The sequence below is a fragment of the Hyaena hyaena genome, unplaced genomic scaffold, assembly GCF_003009895.1.
Source record: "Hyaena hyaena isolate Hyena2069 unplaced genomic scaffold, ASM300989v1 scaffold_493, whole genome shotgun sequence".
Taxonomy (NCBI): Eukaryota; Metazoa; Chordata; class Mammalia; order Carnivora; family Hyaenidae; genus Hyaena; species Hyaena hyaena.
Genome location: NW_024081125.1, coordinates 1,141,901 through 1,165,677, shown reverse-complemented (window position 1 = coordinate 1,165,677; position 23,777 = coordinate 1,141,901). Strand labels below are relative to the sequence as shown.

At 54.1% G+C, this 23,777-nt stretch overlaps 1 protein-coding gene across 4 annotated transcripts in view; it reads left to right on the top strand.

Annotated features, from left to right (window-relative positions):
* Positions 1-20,810, top strand: part of SYNE3 (spectrin repeat containing nuclear envelope family member 3) — a 93,484-nt gene extending 72,674 nt beyond the window's left edge. For 3 of the 4 annotated variants that reach the window (XM_039254562.1, XM_039254560.1, XM_039254563.1), the window contains 8 exons: positions 5-139; positions 3,130-3,291; positions 3,435-3,607; positions 4,048-4,177; positions 5,752-5,910; positions 8,836-8,985; positions 10,002-10,040; positions 20,379-20,810. In XM_039254562.1, the coding sequence (XP_039110493.1) occupies positions 5-139; positions 3,130-3,291; positions 3,435-3,607; positions 4,048-4,177; positions 5,752-5,910; positions 8,836-8,985; positions 10,002-10,040; positions 20,379-20,591 (1,161 nt within the window). In that variant the 3' untranslated portion in view covers positions 20,592-20,810. Of the gene's footprint in view, positions 1-4; positions 140-3,129; positions 3,292-3,434; positions 3,608-4,047; positions 4,178-5,751; positions 5,911-8,835; positions 8,986-10,001; positions 10,041-13,794; positions 13,898-20,378 lie in introns of those variants that run through there. The other variant, XM_039254561.1, reaches the window with a different exon arrangement.
* The last annotated feature ends 2,967 nt before the right edge of the window (positions 20,811-23,777 follow it).

Sequence of the window (23,777 nt, the reverse complement as noted above, 5' to 3'; positions counted from 1 at the left end):
GCAGGGGCTGCAGGAAGAAGGGCTGGACCTGGGGGCACAGATAGAGTCCGTGAAGCCTCTTGTCCAGGGGAACCGCACCCACCAGCACAAAGTGGACCAGCTTTCTGCCGACTACCAGGCCCTGGAGAGGTCTCTGGAGGTAAAACCAGGCCCCCGGGATCCTACGCTCTCTGCCTTTGCTTCCTTCATTTCTTCAAACCTTTCTTTTCTCTTTTTCCCTTCCTTTCTTCCCTTCCTCATTCATTCAGCGGCCGATTACTGAGCGTGTCCCCGAATGGCCAGGGTGTGTTCTGGGTCCCTGAGGATGAAGGCAGCACCAGGCAGACAGCCAACCCCCTGCTCCCAGGGTTATATTCTAGTGGGTAGATGGACAGTGAGTCTGCAAAACAACAAGTTCATGTACAATTCCAGCTGTATCTCCAGGAGGCCAAAGAACAGAACAGGCTGCTCTGATCCTAACAGCCCCGGGTGCAGAGGGCGTGGGTGTCTGGCGTGGTCAGAGCAGGTTGAAAATTGCGCCCCCGGCAGCTGGGAGCCTCCTCTGCGGCGCCCTCTAGTGGCCAGCCTGGTCTCGGTGGCGCCCGCACAATTCCGCTTTCCCTTTGAGCCCTGGGAATGGAACAGAGTGCAGGCTACCTCAAAACTGGCCGCAGGACAACTTTAAATGACCGATTCAGATGGGGTCTGGGGTCAGCATTTGTGACAAGCGCCCTGGGGATTGTGGAGCGGCTCTCAGGCCGCCACACCTCCAGAGAACTTAAGTCTAGGGGCACCTGGGTGGCTCAGTTGGTTGAGCCTCTGACTCTTGGTTTCCATTCAGGTCATGATTTCATGGTTTGTGAGTTCGGGCCTCAAACGCCCATAGCACGGAGTGTGCTTGGGATTCTTTCTCTCCCTCTCTTTCTGCCCCTCCCCTGTTCATGTGCTCTTTCTCTCTCTCCCCCTCTCTCAAGATAAATAAATAAACTTTAAAAAATAAAAAATAAATTAAAAGCCTTGAGTGACACAGCAATAAAAGGATTAGTATTTAGACAATACATAAAGAGCACGACAGAATTGGGATGTTAGCATTCGGCAACCCCTAATCATACTCAGTTAATGCCCCTTCTAATGGTTATCACGATCAATCACGATATCATTGGGCATCGGCATTAAAGCTGATGCTGGCTGTTCCTCTGGGCTCTGCGGGCCCCCAAAGGGCAGGGACAGGGGCTCCTAGCTCTCCCTAGTCCCCCACCTCAACCTGGAGACCACCAGCTGCTAATCTATTAAGTAGAGTTAAATCAGTTCATCTAGACCTTACGCACCAGGTAAAGCCATGTTTCCCGAAGCCATGTTTCCCGAAGCTCATGGGACGGTTTCGTTGCCGTGACCACAATAGAGCAGGGGTGACCCCTGCTGATACAGGGAGAGCGACAGGCGCCATCATCCCGCTCCCACAATGCAGAACTGCCCCACAGCCTGTGAGGTTTCCTGAACCACCCGGGTGCCCCGCTCAGGGCTTTTTAAACCTAATAAGTCTGTTCCCCACAGCCCAGGCAATTTTCCTGTCGCCCCTTGGGGGGCACAGACCCCACTAAGCACCCCCAGGCCATTGAAGGCGTTGAGTTTGACGCTGGTGCACGGGGACGGGGTGGGGGTGGGGGGCCCGTGGTAGTGACAGTGTGGAGAAGTGGCGTTTTAGGTAACTGTTCAGCCTCTTGTCACTGCTTTGTCGCAGGAAGTTGGGATGCACCCTCTCTGTGTCCTCAGCCCCAGCGGGCCGGGCGTCCAGGGGTGTCAGCTAGCATCTGGAATGCACGAGGGCAGGACCTGTGGTGGCCTGAGCCTCACAGCAAGCCCCTGGGTCTGACCTGCCTGCAACGGATGGAGGGGGAGGGGCTCAGAGGGTGCCAGGTGGGGTGGTCAGGCCAGGCACCCCCCTTTCCTGAAGGCAGAGAAGAACAAGGCCCCAGCCTCAGAGAGCTGGGAATGGGTGACCCAGAGGAGAGGGGTGAAAGCAAGACCGTTTTCAAAACCTCTCTATCAAAGTGTAATCATATATAGAAAAGAGAACATGTACGTGTGCAGTTCGATGAAATTTTAAAAACTGAACACAGCACCCGGGTCATGACACAGGAGAATACCAGCTCCCCGGCCCCCAGAGCCCTTCAGGGCCCCCCGCACTCACTGCCCACCACTCCTGGTGCCGGAAGGTAACCCTGATTTTTGACTCAGAACACCCTGGACTGAGTTTGCCTGATTTTATACGTTATGTTAATTGAATTAGATGGGATGTTTTATGTGTGTGTGTTTGTGTGTGTGTGTGTGTGTGTCTGGCTTCTAGCTGTCTGCATGCTGGCTGTAAACTCATCCATAACTCATATTAGACTGGTGCACAGATCGCTCGTTCTACGGATGAATATACCTCAACATATTCATCCTTACTTGTGTGGATAGGCACGTGGGTGGCTTCCTGTCTTCCTGTTACATCAGCACCGCGTGCATGCCTTTTGGTGAAGACATGTTCGTATCTGTTAGGTATCCACCCAGGGGGGACATGGTCGGTTCAGTCTTGGAAGATACTGACCTGCGGTTTTCCCAGGTGGTGTATGATTTACAGCCACACCGGGGGTGCCTCCGATTGCCCACACCGTCATCCAGACATGGTAACATCCACATAACAGTTAGGAAGGGTTAGAGACACTTTAGGGGTGCCTGGGGGGGGGGCTCAGCCAGTTAAGCGTCTGACTTCAGCGCAGGTCGTGATCTCATGGTTCATGGGTTCCAGCCCCGTGTCAGGCTCTGTGCTGACAGCTCAGAGCCTGGAGGCTGCTTCGGATTCTGTGTCTCCCTCTCTCTCTCTGCTCTTCTCCTGCTTATGCTCTGTCTCTCTCTGTCTCAAAAATAAGTAAACAGTAAAAAACAATTATTAAAAAAAAAAAAAGAAGGCTTAGACACACTTAATACTGGAGTTGGTCTTTCTGGAGTGAATCCCTGCACTGTGCACAAGGAAGGGCTCGCGTCTCATGTGCCTGCTGGGTGGGAAGCCCTGGGGGCCATCCTGCCCCGGGAAAGGTCTGGGGGTCCTGCAGGTGGGGTGACCTGGGGTCCCACCTTTGCCCTGGGGCCCCTGGGGCTGTCCCGCAGGACCTCATGGACAGGTGTCAGCAGAGCGTGAGGGAACACTGCACCTTCAGCCACGAGCTGCTGGAGCTGAGACAGTGGATCTCCGTGGTCACCCAGAAGCTGGAGTCACACCAGGAGGAGGCAGGCCCGTGGGATGCCCAGTCCCGGGAGGCCGAGGTCGAGGTAGGATGGCAGCTCCCTCGCTTGCATCCCCCAAACCAGGCTTGGGAGGCCAAAGATCCCATAGTAGGGGACAGAGACCCCTGCCCTGAGAGCCCATTAAGTGTGTGTGTGTGTGTTCGCGCGCATGCATGTGTGTCCTTTAGAGACTTCTGGCTGAGCTCCCAGAGAAAGAGGCCCAGCTGCCCCTGGTCGAGGCATATGGCCGGCTGGTGATGCAGAAGTCTTCTCCGGAAGGGGCTGCTGTGGTCCAGGAGGAGCTGGGGGAGCTGGTGGCATCGTGGCAGCTCCTGAGGCTTCTGGAAGAGAGCCTGCTGAGGTGAGGGTCCCCCACTCTGAGCCTGGCCTCAGACAACACCCATGTTCCACTGTGGGGAAAGCTCAAGGTGCCAGTAGAACAGGTGGTGGGGGCGGGGTGTTGGAGCTTAGGTGCCAGGCACCCCTGTGTATCTCCAGTCTGGCCCAGGGGCCGGAGCAGCGGGAGCAGGGAGGTGCCCCCCCCTTGGGTGTTAGCCTGCGGCCTGGGCTTCCCCCACATCGATAGGCACGTGCACTTTAAGGACAGGGTGACGCAGGTTGCAAGTAGGAAACTGGAAACGCATGAGATCCAGGAACGTTCCGACACACCCGAGGGGTCGTCACTGACTTGCGAAGACCAGAAGTCGGCTCCGACCCCGTGGGGCCCCCCGCTCGATTGCTCCCCTGACTGGATGAGTCCCCATCACATCCCCAGGCTGATGGGGCTGTTTGTCTTCTCAGCCTCATCAGAAACCAGCCGCTGCAGAGGACGGAAGTAGATTCAGGGAAGAAAACGATTTTCACCAACAACATTCCCAAGACTGGGTTTCTCATCAATCCCACGGATCCCGTTTCTGGGTGTCACCGCCGGGTGAGTCTGCCGAGTGGGGCTTGCCTGGAGAGGCCAGACCCGGAGTGAGGGACGGGGCTGGTCTTCAACAAAGCCTCTTCCCTGCCTGGGGACACGGGCTCAGCTCGGGACGTGGCCATGTCCTATCCTGGGTGTTGCACTGGAAAGAGGGACGTGGAGACCCCAGACCCGGGCCATGGGGAGGGTCAGAAGTGTCTCTTGGGCTGACGGGTCCTCACCCCTCGGAAACCTCACCCCTTGGAGACTCTAGGGCTGAAGGCTTCCTGCTGGCCCCAGACACAAACCGAAATCATGAGAGATGGGTACCTTTTTTGTACCGTTAGTCGTATTCTGTTCAAAAGGACTCACCCAAATCCCTTGTCCTGACAGTTTTCTAAAAAAGGAACCACATTGAAAAGACATCCCTTCCTTGTTAAAAAGCAGCACCTCCACTCCCATTCTCCCATGTTTTGCTGTATCGCCCCTTCCCAAATCACCGAGTGTTAACCGTGCCCTGTGGTGCATACCTGGAGCTGGGGTCCAGCTGTGAGTGAAACAATCACTTCCAACCCGCGGGAACCTAGAACCCAGCACAGACCTTTTCACGCAGTAACGTGCACCCCGATCGGAGGAATATGCAGTTTCTGGTCAGCGGGTCTGGGCCGGGGCGCAGGGTCCCGCATTTCTTGAGGCTCCCAGGTGGTGCCCACACTGCTGGGCTCCAGGGCACATTTTGAGGAGTGAGGAAGTGGGAGCCACAGGCAAGGAAGTAGGGGTTTACAGAAAGTACAGTGGCAGTGGCCAAGGGGCAGATGCCCTAGGGGCTGCTGCAGAGGGATCGTGACCCGGTTGTGGGGCAGCAAAGCCCTCCTGGGAAAAGCGAAAGATCAGGGGAATCCTCAGGGCCGGGTAGGAGTCGAGGAGAGGAGGGGTGTGTTCCAGGCGGAGGAGAGAGCGTGTGCAGAGACCCAGAGGGAGACCGCACGAGGGCCGGGGGCCAAGACGCGTCTGTGGCGGGGGCTCAGAGGGAGGGGCTGTGGAGTCAGGCAGGACCAGAACCCGAGACCCTCAGACCACACCGAGGGGTGTGAGCAAGGGCCTCGCTGAGGGGACTTGCGTTTTAGACAGGTCAGTCTGGCCACAGGCCCTGGCGGGGGACAGGGGTGGTGGAAGTGTAACCGCTGCGACAGCCATCCTGGTAAGGAGCGGTGGTGGCTGTCACCAGGAGAGCAGCGGGTGGCCACGGTGATGCACTGTCGCAGCTCCAGCAACTTGGGGCTGAACGTGCAGCGTTTCTGCACACCCCGCTGGCCTCCGTCCACGAGGTCCAGCAGCTCAGCCCCAGGGGGACCCTGAGCCCTGGCCGAGGCAGACACCCTGGCTTCCCCCAACCCTGCAGGACCCCAGACCTGAATTAGAATTAGTTCCTAGCATGGCCAGGTTGACTAGAAAGATGCTGCGCCCGCCCCCCCCCCCCCAACTCCAGGCTTTGCTCATCACCTTCGGGCATCCTCAGCCCTACCCTCTGCCTCACAGGGAAGCCACAGGGTGCCATCGGTAGGCTGATGTCCCCTCTGTGCCGTGAATTCCTGCAGGCCAATCAGCTCCCGGAAGAAGGCAGCCAGGAAGGTTTCTCCCAGCTCCTGAGGGACTTTGAGCAGTGGCTGGAGGTGGAAAACGCCAAGCTGGTTCGCATCATCGCAATGAGAACGACCACAGCCAAGGATCTGAGGATCCAGGAAACGAAGCTGCAGGTTGGTTCCCACAGAAAGGCTCTTTTTTGGCACCCATGGATATGTTTGTCACCAGGGAGTTCTTAAAAAAAATAGCACACACATGGCATGTGAACCATTTTCATTTGTGTATAAATAATCGTCTTTAAACTTCTTTGGTTCACATATTTTAGAAGACTTTCGGAGAATTGTACATTCAGCCTCCTTCTGTATTCCCCGGCTTGAAAAATATCACTACTCATCATGACTCTTATACATCAGTGAGTTATTGCCGTGTAACAAACCATTCCATCAGTTTGGGGTCTGGAACAGCAAACGTTTATTTGACTCATGGCTCCGAAGGTTGGCAATTGAGGCCGAGCCTGTCCGGGCAAAGCTTCTGGTCTTGGCTGGGCTCCCTTATTTGCTGTCAGTTATAGGTCAGCGGGGTGGCTCTACTTTTGGGAGCTGGCAGGCTGTTGGAGATGAGCATGAGATGGACCAGACAGCCCTCATCGTCTTGTGGGACAGCCCAAGCTTCTAGGAGCAGAGGCATCATCTAAGAGGCCAAGTGGGAGCACTCTAGGCCCTGAGGCCTAGAGTAGGAGCTGGCACGTTACTTCCCGTGTATTCTGTTGGACAAAAGAAGTCACAGGGCCAGCCCATGTTCACGGGGAGGGAAAGCAGACTCCACCTCTCGATAGGAACGACTCAAAAGTCATTCAAAGGCCATGGATATGGCGGGGAGGCAGGATGGGGGCGTCATGGCCATTTTCGCAATCCTACCACAGATCTTTCTCCTTCACTCCCATATCTAATCAGTCACCAAGCCCTCCTGGATTCCACCTCCTGGGAGTTTTTGGTTTCTGTCCCCTTTTACTACCAAGTTAATCTAGATACTTAACCATTTTTGACCTTGATTATGGGAATAGCCTCCCAGCTGGCCTTCTTTCTTCCTGATGGGCCCCTATCCGGGTCCTAGCTCATTCTGCCCCCTAAGTGACCTTCAGCATCATGAACCTGTCTTTATCTTTCCCCAGATATAAACCTTTCCGCGTAGAGTCCAGCCCCCCCAAGCGTATCACACAAGGCCTTCCTCATCCAAGCCCCAGCCTACCTCTCTCCTTATTTCCCTGTAGTTTTATTAGGAAACCTTGGGGTTTGGATTTCTTTTTATTTTTCTTACTTGGGATTCATCTGGATTCTGTAGTCTTGAGTCTTTCTGGAAAATTCTAGAAAATTCTCTGATGTTAACTAACATATTGCTTCTGCCGTATCCCCTTTCTCCTCTCCTGTGATGCTGCTTCATGTTATTCTTTCTCACCGTGGGCTCTATGTCTCCTACCTTGTCCCGCATCTTGTTCATCCTCTCTCTGTTGCATTCTGGAGAGTTTTTCTACCCTCCCTTCTGGTTTACTCATTCTCTCTTTTGCTGTGTCCCATTCACTATTACACATGTCTGTTAACCCTTTAACTTTTGATATTGCATTTGCCAGTTCTAGAATTTCTACATGGCTCTTTTGAAATACTGCTGTCACTTTTTGTGGCTTCCAGATCCCTGCTGAACTTCTTAAGTCTGGTTTTTAATTCTTCAAGCACAGTGGCTGTGTTAGATAGTGTGTCTCATAATTCTAGTATCTCAAGTCATTTTAGGAGCGTTTCCTTTGCATGTTGTTTCTGCCTGTTCATGTTGTCAGTGTCTTACATGTATGAAGCTGCTTTGACTATGTGCTGGGCATTGCGTTTGATGAAATAGATGTAGGGGTAATTTGAGATTCAGGATCAACTCTTCTCTGGAGAGGGTTTTGTTTGGGACTCTGCCAAGCAAGGATGGCTTTATTGTTCTGAATCCAGTGAGTCCAAGTTCAAAGCTTGAGGCTCCCTGGACCACTGATGACTTGGGGCTGGACTTTAGTCCACTGAGTGTGAGTTTACTTCTAATTCACCTTTAGGAGTCTCAGCCAAAGGAAGAACTGATTATCGGAGTCTCCACTTCAGAGCCCAGACCTTGACCTTTGTCTCTGTAGCCCCATGCGGCTGCCCAAAGTGCCATCTGTTTCACAACTGTTTCTTCTGGATTGGCAAATGTCCTGCGGGCAAAAGCTGGTCTGAACTCTGGCCTTACTTCTCTGGGTTTCACCCTTTCCCAGGCTTCAGCCTGATGTGCCTTGCTCTCTTGTTAACTCTTTGATGACTTTTAAGTGTTTTTAATACTTTGTCCTCCTCAGTGAGAAGTTTGGTCCAATTGCCTATGACGAGGAAGTCCTTATGTCCCTCCTAGCTCTCGTTTGGCCACGACTCTCATTTCTTGCCACCACCAACCAACTCCAGCCATATCAGAGATGACTTGCAATTGCCCCCATTTAAGCCTCCTGGCTCTTACAGAGTTCACATTCTAGTCGGTTCTGAGAAGCTAAGCAACCTCCCTGTATCACACCACTAGTAGGATGGGGTAGAAACAGGATCCAAAGCCAGAATTTAAATCCACATGCTCGGATGTGCAGCCCTGCTCATACCCCCACATCACTACTTCTCGGGAGTCTTGAGGATGCCAAGTGCCACCCTGGGGTGACACAATACTGTAGTTTGATAGAAAAAATCTGCCCGATCCCAGCAGCACTCTGTAGGGCTTCCGCATGCCAACAGAAAAACATGTTCAACAATGGTGGCTTTTATAATGATAGTGACTATTCCATCAAACCCTCTGAGGACTTGGTTCTAGAATGTCCAAGACAGAAGTGCCCATGGAGGTCAGCGGCGCACCTGCCTCTCTCATGCGGGAGCTCATGCCATCTCGTTCCAGAGAGCCATTGCCTGGCCTTGACTTGAATTTGCTCAATGGGCCTCTCACTTTACAGGTGTCTCTCAAAGGAAATTTGATTGGCTCCTCCTTACCAGCTGGCGGGGTGGGGGGTGTCTGGGCCATTTGGAAGGTACACATGACTCGACTCTGCCTATACCCCACAGGAGCTGGAGGCTCGGGTGCCAGAAGGTCAGCATCTCTTTGAGAACCTCCTTCACGTCGGGCCAGCGAGGGAGTCCTCAGATGAGCTCGAGGACTTGCGTTACCGGTGGATGCTGTACAAGTCCAAGCTCAAGGACTCCAGCCACCTGCTGGTAGGTGCTGAGGACATGTAGGTGCCAGGTCCCCCGGGGGTGGGACTACAGCTGAGCCCGAGCTCATCTGGGGAGCCGCAGCCGGGCCACGTCCTCTCTGCCCTGGGCCTCCACCACTGGAGAGAGACGGAGGCTCACGGGACCTAGGGCTTCACTTGCAAGATGTCGTTTGGCCATCCTGCCGCCCCGTGAGGCTGGCACTCCAGTAACGACGGCGGTAACCATCACGGTTAACGTCTGCGGAGCGCCTTGTGCCTACTAGGCTGAAATCTTTATTACCCCATTGGGTCCTTACACCAGCCTCCAAAGGGGAAGCTGAGATAGAACCTGAACTCCCAGGGCTGTAGAGCCAGCATTCAAACACCCCCTGCTGCGGAAGGCGCCGTGGAGGGCGCGCTGGCCTGGGCCCGGAGCCCTGGCATCGAGCCCTCCTCCTCCACTCATTTGCCCTGCGATCGCCAACAATCACCTTCCCCCATTGCGTCCCCATGTCTCCTCCCACAAAACGATGGCAAAGCCACAGCTAACTAGAAATAACAGCTTTTATTAAATGCTGTGTCCTCATAACAACCCTACCTAGGAAGTCCTGTTGTTATGTTATCCCCTGAGAAGCGACGGGGAAACTGAGGCACAAGTGTTAGCCCAAGGAGGGGGGCAGTTGAGACGGCTTCTGAGGACCCTTTCGGCCCTCAGACCCCCAGATGCCAAGCTTCAGCGCTCCGAGTGGCTTTGCCGTCCCCGCCCCAGCTGCCGTGGCCACTAGGTGTCAGCGCAGCCCCAGCCAGGTGGCCGCCGCCTGGTTCTTCCCAGACGGAATCCCACCTGGGCCTGAAGTGCGTTAAAAAGCTCATTAAATCGAATCACCTGCTGGCTCAGCCTGTCCAGATGACCAGAAGTTTTAAAGAAACACTCCCCTGACAAAATGAATATTCCATTACAGGCTCTGCTGGGATTTGAGTATCACTCACTTAACTTCTTTTTTTCCCCCTTTTCCTCTCCTTCCCGAAAAATAACAGACACAGAGTTCTCCAGGGGAGCCAACTGGATTCCAGAAGGTACGATGTCTGCCATCTGCTCCACACACTAGAGGGCAGGGCGTCTGGAGGTGGGTAGGCCTGTGACGCTGAAGCCAGACGCCTGGGCTTTCCGGAAGTTTCCAGGAGGTCTGAGGACCATTGATGGGGACTGAGCTCTGGGCTGCGCTGAGCCGGGCCCCGGGGTCCTCGGGAAGCCCCAGGAGTGTGCAGAACACACTCAGCTGTGACAAACCCATGACAGAGGAGGGACCCTGGAACTTTTCATCCCAAACCAGGATGTGGGAGGGAAGAAGGACACCACTAACACTTATGTTGTGACAACAGGCGTCAGCCAGGACTGTCCCGGGAAACCTGGACCATTCCAGGCCAACCGGATCGCGTGGCCACCTATGGGCCCAGTGGGGGGCCAGCGGAGGAAGGGGGTGGTTATGCTTTTCGTATTCTACAAGGCAGCTGTGTCCATTTCCGCCCAATGAGAAGCTCTCAGAGCCACTCCTGTGGCATTTGCAGGCCAAAGCGGTAACAGTGACAGCAGAACTCATAATAATAATCATTATCGACTCAGACGCTAGGGGTCGACCACCCACTGTGTGCCAGGAATCATGGGCAGTCATGGTGAGGGCTTTTCACGTAACGGTGCCATCAACACCCCAAGCACGGGGAAACGGAGCAATGGCAAGGTTGGAATGGGTCGTTCAGCACAGGCATGTGGCTTCCGGGTGGTCTCTGGCCTCTGGCCCCAAAGCCGACATCGTGACTTTCCACACTGTGCCTTGGAGAAAGCGCCTCTGGGGCCTGGTGGGTGTCCCTGCCTCAGGGAAAACCCGATGTGAATGGATGTCTCCTTTTGCAAAGGATCACTCTTATCTCAGGCCCTGGCCCAGGAGAGAGTGAGCCTTCAGCAGTCTCTGCTCTGGGCTCCTCAACGAAGAATGCCATGGAATCTGTTTCCAGACGCTTTGCACCCTGGGATTTCTTCTTGGTCCCCGGCGGGTGTTCACGTCTCACATCTGCAGGAGAGCGGGTGTCCCGCGGACTGGGTGAGACAGCCACAAGAACAAGGCTGTGCGTTGGGCCCAGAGTCAGCTAGCTTGGTGGCTTTGGGCAAATCGCTTTGCCTCTTGGGGCTTACTCTCCTCGTCTGTAAAATGGGATTATCAATGCTGATGGTATTCATGAATGAATCCTGAAGACCATGTGAACTGTCGTTCGTAGAAGTCCTTCAGAGAGACTGTAGCCCTGGCGTCCCCCCTAATTTAGAATGACAGAGAGCCTCCTCAAGAAATGGGGAAGAGCATCAGGAAGGACAGTGTGGCTCACACAGTCCAGCCTGGCTTCCATACTTTTAAGACCTGCATTGGGGAGTGCCCATCCGGAGCTCCCAGGGGGAACCCATGGGAGTCCTGTCTGGGTCCCCCGATGCCTTGCACACAGTGAGTGCTCACTAAACGGTTCTGAGTTGGGGGACAGTTGCCTGGGAGAGACCAGGCCTCCAGAGCAGGCTGCTATCTGGGAGCTTCCGATTGGCTTAATGTGGAGTTGCCCACAGCCCTGTCATTCAGGGCTCAGCCATAGCTCATTTGCTCTCCGTCATTTATCCCACAAGTATTCACTGAGCACCGACTGGGCCAAGCACTGGTTTGGGCACTTGGGATTCATCAGTGATCAAAGAGCAAAGTCCTGCCCTGGTAGGCTGTGTGCGTCCTGGCTGGGAGGAAGAGCACGTCTCTGAGTCTGGGGCTCTGAAGGTCAAGGGCAGACTGGGGTCTTGATATTTACAGGCTTTGTCCTATCTGTGACTAGCAGGTGCTGGGCACAGTTTTGTGAGGTATGCAAAACAGGCAGGCTCGAAATGCTAAAAATTATGCTTATTCAGGCTCTGTTTAAAATAATTGGATGTGTAGGGGCGCCTGGGTGGCTCCGTTGGTTAAGTGTCCAACTCTTGGTTCTGGCTCAGGTCGTGATCTTGCAGTTTGTGAGTTCAAGCCCTGCTTGGGATTCTCTCTGTCTCTCCCCTCTCTCTCTGCCCCTCTCCCATTCGCACTTCTCTTTCTCAAAATAAATAACCTTGAAAACGTTTTAAAAAGTAACAGTAAGAGAAAATAATTGCATGTGTCACAATTTGGGTTTGGTGCTAGCCAGCTGGCTTTTGTGAAGCCCACGACGAGGAAGGAAGCAGCCTCCAGGCCCATGTGCAGGGCCACCTTGGGCTCATCTACGCGACAGCTCAGGCACAGATTTCTGGCTCCCACCCCAAGTTTTTGATTCACTAGGGCTGAGACGGCCCGAGAATCTGCATTCCTAGCAAGTTCCCACGTAATGCCGCTGCTGCTAGCCTGGGACTCCACTTTGAGAACCCCGGCTTTATTTATGCACCGGATTTGAATCTAGGATCCACCATTGGCCTGTGTGACTGTTGACGGGCCACTTAGCCATGCTCTCTGATGACTAGAGCGAGGGTCCACCAAGCTGACGGTAGACAGAGTTCTTGTAACTCTACACATAGTAGGTTCTCGATTGCCAGGTAAATGGGGCCCTGAAGGCTTTGCAGATGCCGCCCCTGCTTCTCTCTCTGAGAACAAAGGGAGCAGTGACACCCTGGCCGGGGGGTGGGGGGCGGGGAGAATCCTCCCTTCGCTGTGGTTCTTGCGTGGTTTCTGCAGCCGACGTGTGCACAGGCCCAAGTCAGGCGCACCTATGTGCGCAGACACACACACACGGACATGGTGACGGGTAGAAAAATCCATGCTATCTTCCGAGGCTGTAGTCTTGCTACCTTAAAAAACACTTCCTATGTTATTTTTAGTCCAAAAGAAAAAATAACTGCCCCCAAACTAATTATTTATCAGCAGTTGGTTCTCCGCACTTTTTTTTTCTTTTTTTTTCTCTCTCTGTGCCCGAAGTCACCGGGAGCTCCAGCTACGTCAATGGCTTCAGTCTGTTTGTTTGTATAAACACGATAATTAAGATTTATTAAATTTGCAGCCTGCCTACGCACTTGCCGGCTCGATGCCCCCGGATACGTTTGCCTGCAGCATCCAGACACATGAACTGTAACTGATTTTTTAAAAAATTTTTATAAATGTTTAGTTATCTTTGAGAGTGAGAGAGAGAGGGAGAGACAGAGCATGAGAGGGAAAGGGGCAGGGAGGGAGACACAGAATCTGAAGCAGGTTCCAGGCTCTGAGCTGTCAGCACAGAGCCTGACGCAGGGCTCTAACCCACGAACCGTGAGATCATGACCTGAGCGGAAGTCGGAAGCCCAATGGACTGAGCCACCCAGGCGCTCCTGTAATTGCTTTTTAAGTTGCAAGTGGGCCGTGAGGGGACTGAACTCCTGCATCAGCCCAGGGAGGTGGTGTAGTCCTACTTGAGACAAACTTTTAGTGGAAGAGCACATTTGCGAATGTTTCTGTTTGGCCTGGGTAAACCGCGCCAGAGCCAGCATGCCGTTTCGCAGGAGCGGAGAGCAAACACCGCCCTCCCATGCACGCTGTAGCCTCTCGGGATGGAGACCCAGATGGCGAGCATTGCATTTTCTAGATCACATTTCGTAGGTTCTCAGACTCATGATGTTTCACATTTTCACATTTCTGGAATCGGGGCGACCTGTTACCATCCAGTTCTTTCCATGAGGATTTGCGTTTGCTTCCCTCCACCACCCAGGACACTATCCACCTGAGATTTCCCGAGATTGAAAATCTTTGCTTGCAGGGTGGTGTTTTCTTGTTTTCCTTCGGCCCACGCTGACTGCGTAAACTCTGACCCCCAGCCCCTGGGAGCTCCGGTCCAGCTTTCACATCAGTGACAAGATAACACATCATATTTCCTCGCTTCCCCTTCCTGAGAGGTGGGGTTTGTCCGCGTTCCCCCTGACGTTGAAGGTGCAGCCCCTCGGTGCCCAGGTGTGTGGCCCACCTCACAGTGAGCATCTGCAGTCACATGAAATGCTCGTATATTCCACATCTAAGGAAGCCTTAGTGAGTTTTCAAGGTTAAATGGGAGCTTTCTCTGACGATAACTATGATTTTTTAAAAAATCTCTCCGGGGTGCGGGGCACTGCTCTCAACCATTCACGTGCCTGGTCTTTGCCGCTCACAACCACCTTCTCCTCTTTAGTGGGAGAAGCATGGCCTCCGTATGGGACAGCAATTGGGGCTGGAGCAGAGGGGATGTGACTTGACTTGGTTCCCCTGTGATTCACTACTCCTGGGGCTAAATTTGGCCCTTCCTTGGTCAAAGGGCTGGGCTTTGCTGGGACAGTGCAGTCTTTGACCTTCAAAATGAAAGAACCCAGGATGGACCTCAGCCCACGTGCTGTGTAGTCCCAGGGCCCTGTGCGTCTCTCTGTCTGCCAAGCCTAGAAGCCAGCCACTGGCCATCGCTGATGCACGAAAGAATCAGTGTGAACTCTTCAGACGTCAAGTGTTTGAAACTTGTCTTTGACTTCAGAAATCCAGACCACTGTCATCTATATTTGCCTCTATTTCTTTATCCTTCCATCAGCCAGCCCAGCTGCCTTCTGTTTGCCCACCCCCCAGCCCTCTGAAGCTCACCCCAGCAAGGTAGCAGTAGCGACCTGTTCAGTATGCCCAGTGGACGTCTCTGTCTTCCGTGCACCTGGCCTCTGGGCAGCCCAGATGGGTGACCGCGCCCCACTCCCCCCAGCTGCTCTGGCTTCCTTCTCCCCCTCCATCACGGTGGCCTCGCTCCTTGTTTTGTTTTTTTCCAGTCATCAGAATCAGTGTGGATAAAACTCAGTGTGGATGGCATACTATTACTTAACGCAGAGTCCACAGTCAAGATTTAAAGCCTCAACAGCCTTTTAAAAATTTAACAGACACTTTGGTTTGGGAGCAGTTTTGGGTTTACAGAAAAATTGAGCAGATCGTACAGAGAGCTCTCCCCCACCCCTCTTCCACGGCTCCCTTCCTGTTAACATCCTGCATGAGTATGATGTATCAGCTACAATCCATGAATCTGCACTGACTCATCGCTATTAACTAAAGCCCATAGTTTAGGACTTTTTTAGGGTCTGCTTTTTGCGTTGTACATCTTATGGACTTTGACAAATGTGCAATAGCACATATTCACCATGGTGGTGTCACACAGAGTAGCTTCACTGCCCTAAAAATCCTCCATGCTCCCCACCTCCTTCCCTTGGCAACCACTCATCTTTTTACTGTGGTTAGAATCTTGTCTTTTCTGGAGTGTCATCTAGTTGGAATCAGTATGTCACCTTCTCAGATTGGCTTCTTTCATTTAATAATATGCATTTAAGATTCCTGCAAGGGTTTCTTTGTTGCTTGAGAACTCACTTCTTCTTGTGATGGAGTAATAGTCCATCATTTTAATATTCTACCTATGGGCTTCTTTTATTTTTTTATAGACTTCCTTCCTCCGAGAGGGGTCCAATCCAGGATCACCCATTGCCTTCAGTCGTTACATCTCTTTACTTTCCTCTAGGCTAGAGCTATTCTTCAGTTTTTCTTGACTTTGGGTTCAGGTCAGAGATTTTATAGAATGCCCCTCAAAGTATTTTCCCTGCTACTTCCCCATGATTGGAATCGGGTTGTGCATTTCGGTCGGGAACATCACAGAAGTGATGCTGGGTTCTTAGTGCATCTTCTTGGGAGGCCCACGATGTCGGTATGGCCCCAGCATCACGGATGCTAACTCTGAGCGCGTGATTAAGGGGGTGGCGACTGGACTTCTCCTCTGTACGGTGCTGTCATTTCTTTTGTAATTCATAAGTAATCTGTGGGGGCGCCACATAGAGGCGCTGGAAGTACAGAGCCTCTTCAGTGGCTGTACCGCGGGGTTTTCTGCATCGCAGGGTTTTCCACAGCCGCTTTCTCCCCATGACTTATGTGGATTGTTCGTTCTGCTACTGTGGCCTTGTTCCCTGACTCCCAGCCTCTCGGGTGCATCTCTCAGTCCAGGTCTCCCTTCTGGCTTCAGTCCCAAAGCCCCGTCCACCTGCTGGACGTCTGCCTGGGAGTCCCATAGACCCTAGGGCTCAGCATGTCCAAAGCCGACCTCACTGTATTCCCTGCACCCAAACAAACCCCAGTCCCTGTATCAGTGAGCAGCATCATGACCACCCAGTTTCCAAGGTGGGCGCCTCCTGGTCATCCTAGACCCTCACCAACCTTGGTTCTGGTCCAAAGCCCAAGCTTGGTCACGATGGAGCTCACATGAGAAATAAGGAGAGTAGGAAGGGAGGGAAAGGGAAGAGAAATAAGCCGTATGGCCATACATCTGCTCCCAAATGAGGCTCCGTCCTTGCTTGAGTAATAACAAAATCTCCAGTCATTCCATCCGGAGGAACTTCCCACCAGTTACCTAAACCACCTCCACAAAGGCCAGCTCAGATGGTCTCATCCCCAGTCCTCCAAAACCAGCTCGAGGTCCTGGAAAAATACAAGTCTATGGCCTGACCGTCGTGTGCAGAGCCACCCCAGGGAGGAGAGAAACGAGCCCAGCCCCACCCCAGCCACCGCCATCCAGTCCCTGCCTGGCAACCATCCGGGGCCTCTGAGTTCTCCCAGGAGTGACTCTTGGGCTCCAGCACTGAGCCATTAGTGAAGAAATGATCGCAGGCAGCGTGAACAGGCCTGGCCCAGGAAACCCTGGCCTCCCTAAGACTCGCTGGTGCCCCCAGGGAAATGCAGTGGGCCCCCGACACAGCCCCCTCCTTCCAGGAAGAGGAAGCCAGCCAGCAGGGGGTGCTGCAGCCCATCAGAGGGCCCTCAGGGACCAGACAAGTTGCTAGTGAGGGCTTCCTCCTGGAGGCCTGGGGACCGCCCTGCCTTGGATTGTCAGAGAAAAGCTGGCCCCTGCCTGTCACTCTTGGTGCTGGCCTGGAAGTATCTTCGTGCCGACACACGAGCCCCAGCCCACTCCCAGGAAAGCCCCTGACAGCCCCAGGGGTGCCCCAGTGTGACTTCCACACATGGGGCCCCAGGACAGGCTGGGAACAGATCCAACAGACCCAGGCTGGCTGACAACTTGAGCCCAGGGTGACCTTCATTGTTGGCATTGTTGCGGAGCTGTTTCTTGTGAGAACACCATGCAGGATGGTGGGCGGAGCCTGGGCAGGGGACGGCACTGGTGAAAGGTCCTCCAAGGAACAGATGTAGGGACCCCCCCCCCCCCCAGAGCACAGGAAGGCCACAGGGAGGAGAACTGAAATCTGGGCCCGCACGTTGTTCTCAGGGCCATTCGGTGGAGCAGCTAGACAGTGAGGACAGTCACCGACAGATGGCATCTGCGTGGTTACACCACAGGCACCAAAGCAGAGAAGCAGATGGTCAGAGGCACGGGAGGGAGGGGAAGGACTATTTCATTCATTATTTCATTCACTCGGCACATATCTGTTGGACACCGCTGAGAATAGGGCAATGAACAAAATTAATGTGGACTGTGCCTCCGAGGAGTCAAGGGGGAGCATAGAATGGACTCAGCAATCCAAAGGAAAGGTCCTGGGGCTATGAAAATGTGTAATAGGACTGTTTTGGTCTATGGCAGGGAAGGTCCCCCCCCCCCCCGAGGAAGCCACTCACAATCTGAAATTGGAGTGATTGGTAGGAGTTGACCAGGTGCATTGGAGAAAGGAGGGAAATTAATATTTCAGACAGAGGGATAGCCTGTGCAAAGGCCCTGTGGCAGGAGGATGTGAGGGCTTTTGAGGGGCCAAGAGCTGGCATTTAAGGAGGGCAGTGCTTTTTTTTTCTGTTGGGCCTGGGGAGATTGATGGTGCCCGATCCGAGGCACCTGGCAGATGGGGGACCTTGTGGGGCCAAATGAGCTACCTGTCGGCCCCTGTATCCATCAGCTAGAGGAGGAAGCGAGTGAGCATTTATTGAGCAGTGCATGCATTGCCTCATTTGCCCTTATGACTTTGGTGGGCAAGTATCATTCCCCCTTTTCCCCAACAGACGAAGGTACCGAGCTCAGAGAGGCTAAATGACCTGTCCTAGGTTACACAGCTAAGGCGCCAGAGAGCCAGGGTAGAACCCAGGACTCCAAACCGTTTCTTGTCCTCACATCGCTTTTTTTTCATCAATGGTAGAAGATGCTAGAAGATTAGGTCCCGCTTACCATGATAAACTCATCTTGCCTGAACTCCTCAAAACTCCAGGGTCTCAGATTCCTCTGAGATCCTGAAAGACCCCAAGCATTTAGCTGTCCGGTGTTACATGTCTGTTTCCTCCCCACCACCGTGTGCTGCCCCCACCCTCTGCCTCTATACGCTTGGGGGTTGGGGGCTCATCCCTTCCTGAGGAAGGCTCTTCTCTCTTTGGAGAGTTCTAATTGGGTGGAACACACGTAGTTCCTTTCTGTGGGGGAAACTGAGGCACAGAGCAGCTCCCGGATCTGGAAAGAGCTGAGATGGTCACCTTCTTTGCTGATTTCTTGAAAGGTTGTTCATGCCTCTGTGTGTGTGTGTGTGTGTGTGTGTGTGTGTTGTGTTCTAAGCATTTGAGGGTCATATTAAAACATGTCGAGCTCTAAATGAACAGCCACTGGGCAGGCAATGGGAGTCTTTTGAAAAAGACCACCCCTTGTCAACACTTGTAAATGCAAATGGACTTTAGACCTTCAGAGGTTTTCCCCAGAGGATAATGGCCAAGACACCGCGCCTCACTTCAGTAAGCAAAGGGTTAACTCTGAGAATGTAGGTGCAAACAAAAGGACCCTGTAAACAGATCCCCTGTTTGGGAGACCATTAATCGTAGGTTTTCAATTTGGTGTAAAGCTAGGCTAGAGTGAGCCTGTGGCGTGTGGTTGTTGCTCTCTCTTTCTCCCCGACGGGTCAGGGATTTGGAATCGGGCAGCGTCAACATGACATGTCAAGGAGTCAAGTAAGAGTCCACACAGGCTGAGGCAGCCCCACGTGACCCAAGCAGGTGGGCAAGAGCATGCACCAGCCCAGTGTGACCCAGCCTGGCGGCCCTGGGAACTCACGCTCACTCAGGTGCTCAGGCGACTTAACCATCGTGATTCCCCGCACCCAGGGGTGCCTCTCTGCCATGTAGGTTATAAGGAGTCTGCTTTTACTAAATCAGTGTCAAAGGACTTTGGGGAGGGAGGACATTTGAGGCTGGTGGCATAGGATTCAGTGTAATCAGCCTGGAGGAGATCGCTGGGGCTGGAGAGCAGGTGAGGTGACTCAGGTATGCGAGCTAGGGAGTCAGAAGTGCTCGGGTCAGAACTGCTCAGGGACATGTGCATTGAGCAATGCTTCCTCACCACCACCAGTTATCATCACCTTCAGTATCTTCACCACCGCCACCATCACCACCAACACTGTCATCATCATCGTCACCACCGTCACCACCATCACCACCACCGTCATCATCCTCGCCATTGTCGTTACTGTTACCACCACCATCATCACCTTCATCGTCATCACTGTCATGGCCATCACCATCGCCCTCACCCTCATCATCATAATCATCCACACCATCATCATCATCATCACCTTCATCATCACTTACTTGACTTTGGGGGCCCTGGAGAGTCAAACTTTGACTCCTCGGGGAGTCCACAGACATAGTCTACAATAATAGTTCTACTAATCAAAGCTTCTCTACTTTTAAGCTGGTGTATACATAAATATACATTGCTATGAGTCCTCACCACAGATGGGGGCGGGTGTTTGATCCCCCTTTATCAGAGAAGGAAACAGGCTGGGAGAGGTCATTGACTCTCCCCCCGGGCACGCAGATACCGTGTGACAGAGTCTGCACTGGGACCTAGTCAGCCTGGCTCCTCAGAGTTAGGCCCCTGCCCTGCACCATGTTGTGTTTTGGCCAGGGGGCCTCTCCTTTCCCGACTGGCCAGCACTTGGCTCTGCACCCCTTGGTGGGGAGGACATCCCATGAGGCCACAACCTCACCGGTCCCTCTAGAATTTCAGAAATGTTCTTTGCCCACTTTCGTGGACCCTGGGACCAAGAAATTCACTAGCCATTCGGACCTGGGAGTCTGGCCCTCAGGTGATTGGTGGTGTGGAGGATGAAGAGGGTGGTAGTGGAGGAGGAGGAGGGAGAGGAGGAGGGAGAGGAGGAGTGAGAGGAGGAGGGAGTGATGATGAAGAGTGTCCTGTAATCCTCAGAACAACTCTGTCAGGTAGGTACCATCGTTACCCCTGCTTAGAGATGACAGGTTTGAACTTTGGAGATACTGAGTGACCCACTCAAGATTTATGACCAGAGATCTCAGTTCCTGGCAAAACTGGCCTTGGCCCCACTTGACAGTCGGGAAGACTGAGACCCAGACGGACGCGCTGCTTGCCGTCCCCTCGGCTCAGGGCCCCCGAGCGCGCTCACACTCTGCTTTGGTTCTGCAGAGCCCGTGGCGGCGGCGGCGGTGGCGAGGACTGGGCCCCCTCTTCTGGAAGGTGTGCCGCGCGGCGCTCCCCCTGCAGCTGCTGTTGCTGCTGCTGCTGCTGTTGCTGTTACTGCTCCCGGTGGGGGAAGAGAGCCGCAGCTGCTCGCTGGCCAACAACTTCGCCCGCTCCTTCACGCTCATGCTCCGCTACGATGGCCCCCCGCCCACCTAACCCGCGGGGGCGCACAGGTGACGCCCTCCTCCAACCCTCGTCAGCCCCAGGGCTCCGAGGGGACCCAGGAAACTGGAAACAGAAGCAGGCAGCAAGCCGGCACCGCCGCGTCGGTGTAAATACTGTATGGACCTCCCCCGAACAAAACCACTTTTTATACGGTGTCTTCTTAGTCTGTTTATACTAAAGGTGTCCCGTGTCCGACGAGGCAACGATGTATCAATTTGTGTATCCTCTGTATGTAGATGCGCTCAGTATGTATCGTTTCATGTATGAACTCTGTTTGTAGGTGGGACAGTTCCTAGCAGTTTGTGTGGGGGGAGGGGGATTTTGTGGCCTTGTTGCCTCTGGGCAACCCCCCCACGCCCCCGCCAGGAAAGCAGGAACAGAAACATGTCACTTTTATGGAAACCGCTTAGCGGGAGGCCACGCCCCACCCCCAGATGCTTTCATAGGAGAGAAACCCCTGCCCCTGCTCAGCCCAGTCGCTCTCGCTTTAGGCACAGTGAGAAACGACAGCGGGTTCGATGCTGCGGGTCAGAAGTGTAACGGTGAGGCTCGCAGGCAGGCCTGGTGATGGCAGGGAGAAGTGATGGTGATAGCGTGAGATCAAGGAAGGAAAAGAAGAATGACAATGGGCAGGACCCAGGACTATACCAGCTCACAGATTTGAGGGCACCCTGAGGAGGGGCCGGGCTGAGGGTGCGAAACCGCCCCCCTGCCCCGACTCTGATAGCCCAGAGCAATGGCGTGGGCCATGGCCATGACCCTGGTCTGCAGGCCTGGTTAGCTCATGCCCCCTGGTCAAGGAGGAAGGAAGGACGGCAACCTCATCACTAAGGTCTTCACGCAGAATGGGGAGCCCGCGGTGCTGGGGAAGTGTGTACTTCTGTCACCCTTGGGCTGTTTTCCACTGTCTCGAGCTGAAGGGTCAGAGGGGAGCACCTGGCACCCCAGGGACCAGGGATCGAGGGTCCAAGACAGAGATGAGAGGTGGGGCTTGGAGCCCAGCCTGTCTAGGCGTCTCTGCCTCTTCCTCCCCCGAGAACAGACTTCACAGGGACGTGGGTCTTCTGGGCTGAGAGCGTCCCACAACTGTCCTCACAAGGGGACCCAAACGAGGCTGTCTCTGGGCAGGGCCAGGCAGTTAAGCTCCATGTGCGCCCTGGAGACGGGCCCCGCAGACTCTGTGCGGGGCCCTGAGCCCAGACACATGTCCCTTCCTCCTAAGTGCATTATAACTGGATGATCATGTTTCCCCTAAATCAACAAACACTGAGTTTCCTTTTGGAAAACACCAGGTGCCCCCGCTTTACAAACTGATTTTGTCTGCCCACCTACAACTAGTAGACCAAGAGGGGACCCTGCAGGCCTTTGGAATCATGAAGTGTCCAGGCTCAGAAAGGCCCTGTAAAGAGGGAAACTGAGGTCCCAGGAGGGCTCTGACTGCTGGCACCAAGCCCCACCCCACCGCATTCCAGCACACACAGCACCCCCCCCTCCAGTGACCCAGGCCCCCCGACTGGGCTGAGCCGGACATTCCCAGGGCAGGAAAACGCAGCTGCGCAGAGTTCTTGGTTCCCACTCAGAAAGCACACTTTTCTCCAGATACTAGGAAACTGAGGTCTCTGCAGGTGACCAGTGTCCTGAGAAATCTGGGCTGGAGCCCAGGCCTCGGGCCACTTGGGTGAGGCCAGGTGCTCCCAGGACCCGCGCTGGAAGGTCAGACTGTGGCGGGGCCTTGGAGCATCTCCTACTCTCCCACTTCGCAGGCGAGGAGGCTGAGGCCCAGAGAGGGGGAGGAACTTACCCAAGACCGCACAGCAAGAGGCAGGAAAGCCAGCGCGAGCTGGGCGTCTCGATGCCCAGGCTCCCTGTAGGGTGACCCTTCATGTCGGTAGCTGTGCCGCCTGGAGCCCCCGCCCCGGGCAGAAGGCCGGGGGTGGGACGGTCTGTACAAAGTATTTTTTAAACTTTGATAATGAGGCCATAGAGCCTGCTTGTTTGCATAACTTTTTAAAAAAAAGAGAATGGATATTTTCATTATTTTCATATAAATACAGTTGTGAAATAGCAACCCGCTCACTGGTGCTTTTCAAGTGTAATCTCTTCTGCTCAAAGTGGATGCGGACAGTTAGCATTTGTACGACTTTCTAGCTTCCTGAACAACCACAGAGAGGTTTGAGGTGCCGTTTGGGAAGGTGCCCGGTGGGGCCTGCGTGTGTCTGTTTTCCCGCCATCCCCAGAGTGAGAGTCACGGAGAGAAATGTGCAGATCACAGCCGGGCCCAGCTCGTGTGTGTGTGTGTGTGTGTGTGTGTGTGTGTGTGTGTGTGTGAGAGAGAGAGAGACAGACAGACAGACAGACAGACAGAAGAAGAGAGGGAGAGAAGGAAGGAGGGGGTATGGGAGGGAGGAGCAGAGGGAGAAGAGGGGAGGGGAGGCGAGAAGAAAGGATGAGGAGGAGAGGGGCGGGAAGTGGGGTGAGGGCAGAGGAGAAGGAGGAGAAGAAGAGGGGGGAGGAGGGGGAAGGGGAGAGGAGGGGGGGAAGAGGAAAACACAGCGAGTATGATCAAGGTGCTGCTTACCTTCCTCAGCGGCCTCCCGCCCCCGCCCTTTCTCTTAGTCTGACCTCCATGCGAACAAGCACATGCAGGACCCAAGGGTGTTTATAAGGAAGCCAAACGACGGGTAGGATGTGCCGGTGTGGATGGCAGAGGAGGCTCAGTGACTCAGGGAGGAGCAGAGGGGACAGTGGCATCAAAAACAAGAGTGCCTCCCATTTGGTGCCCGGACCCCGTGTAAGCACCGGAGAAGCCATATGTCATTTAACCCCCACGACAGCCCTCAGGGTGATGCATGAGCTTTGCCTCCATTCTCCAGGTGGGCAAGCTGAGACCTAAAGACAGATACTTGCCTGTGCAGAAGTGGGATTTGAACCCGGGTCTGCCCTGTGCCCATCAGCGCTCCCAGAGCGGGGCAGACCCAATGTCACAGAAGCTGGGATGGCCCAGGACATGGTCCACTTGGATCTTGCTGTCGCTTGGGGGTCACCATGCACTGTGAGCCCAGCTGTGCGGAAGGGCAGATCGGGGCGGCAGGCAGGGTGAGGAGAGGGCGTCGGCATGGCAGAAGGAGCTGGGAGGAGGAACCGGGATGGGCTCAGGACTGAGGGGTGGTCTCTTAG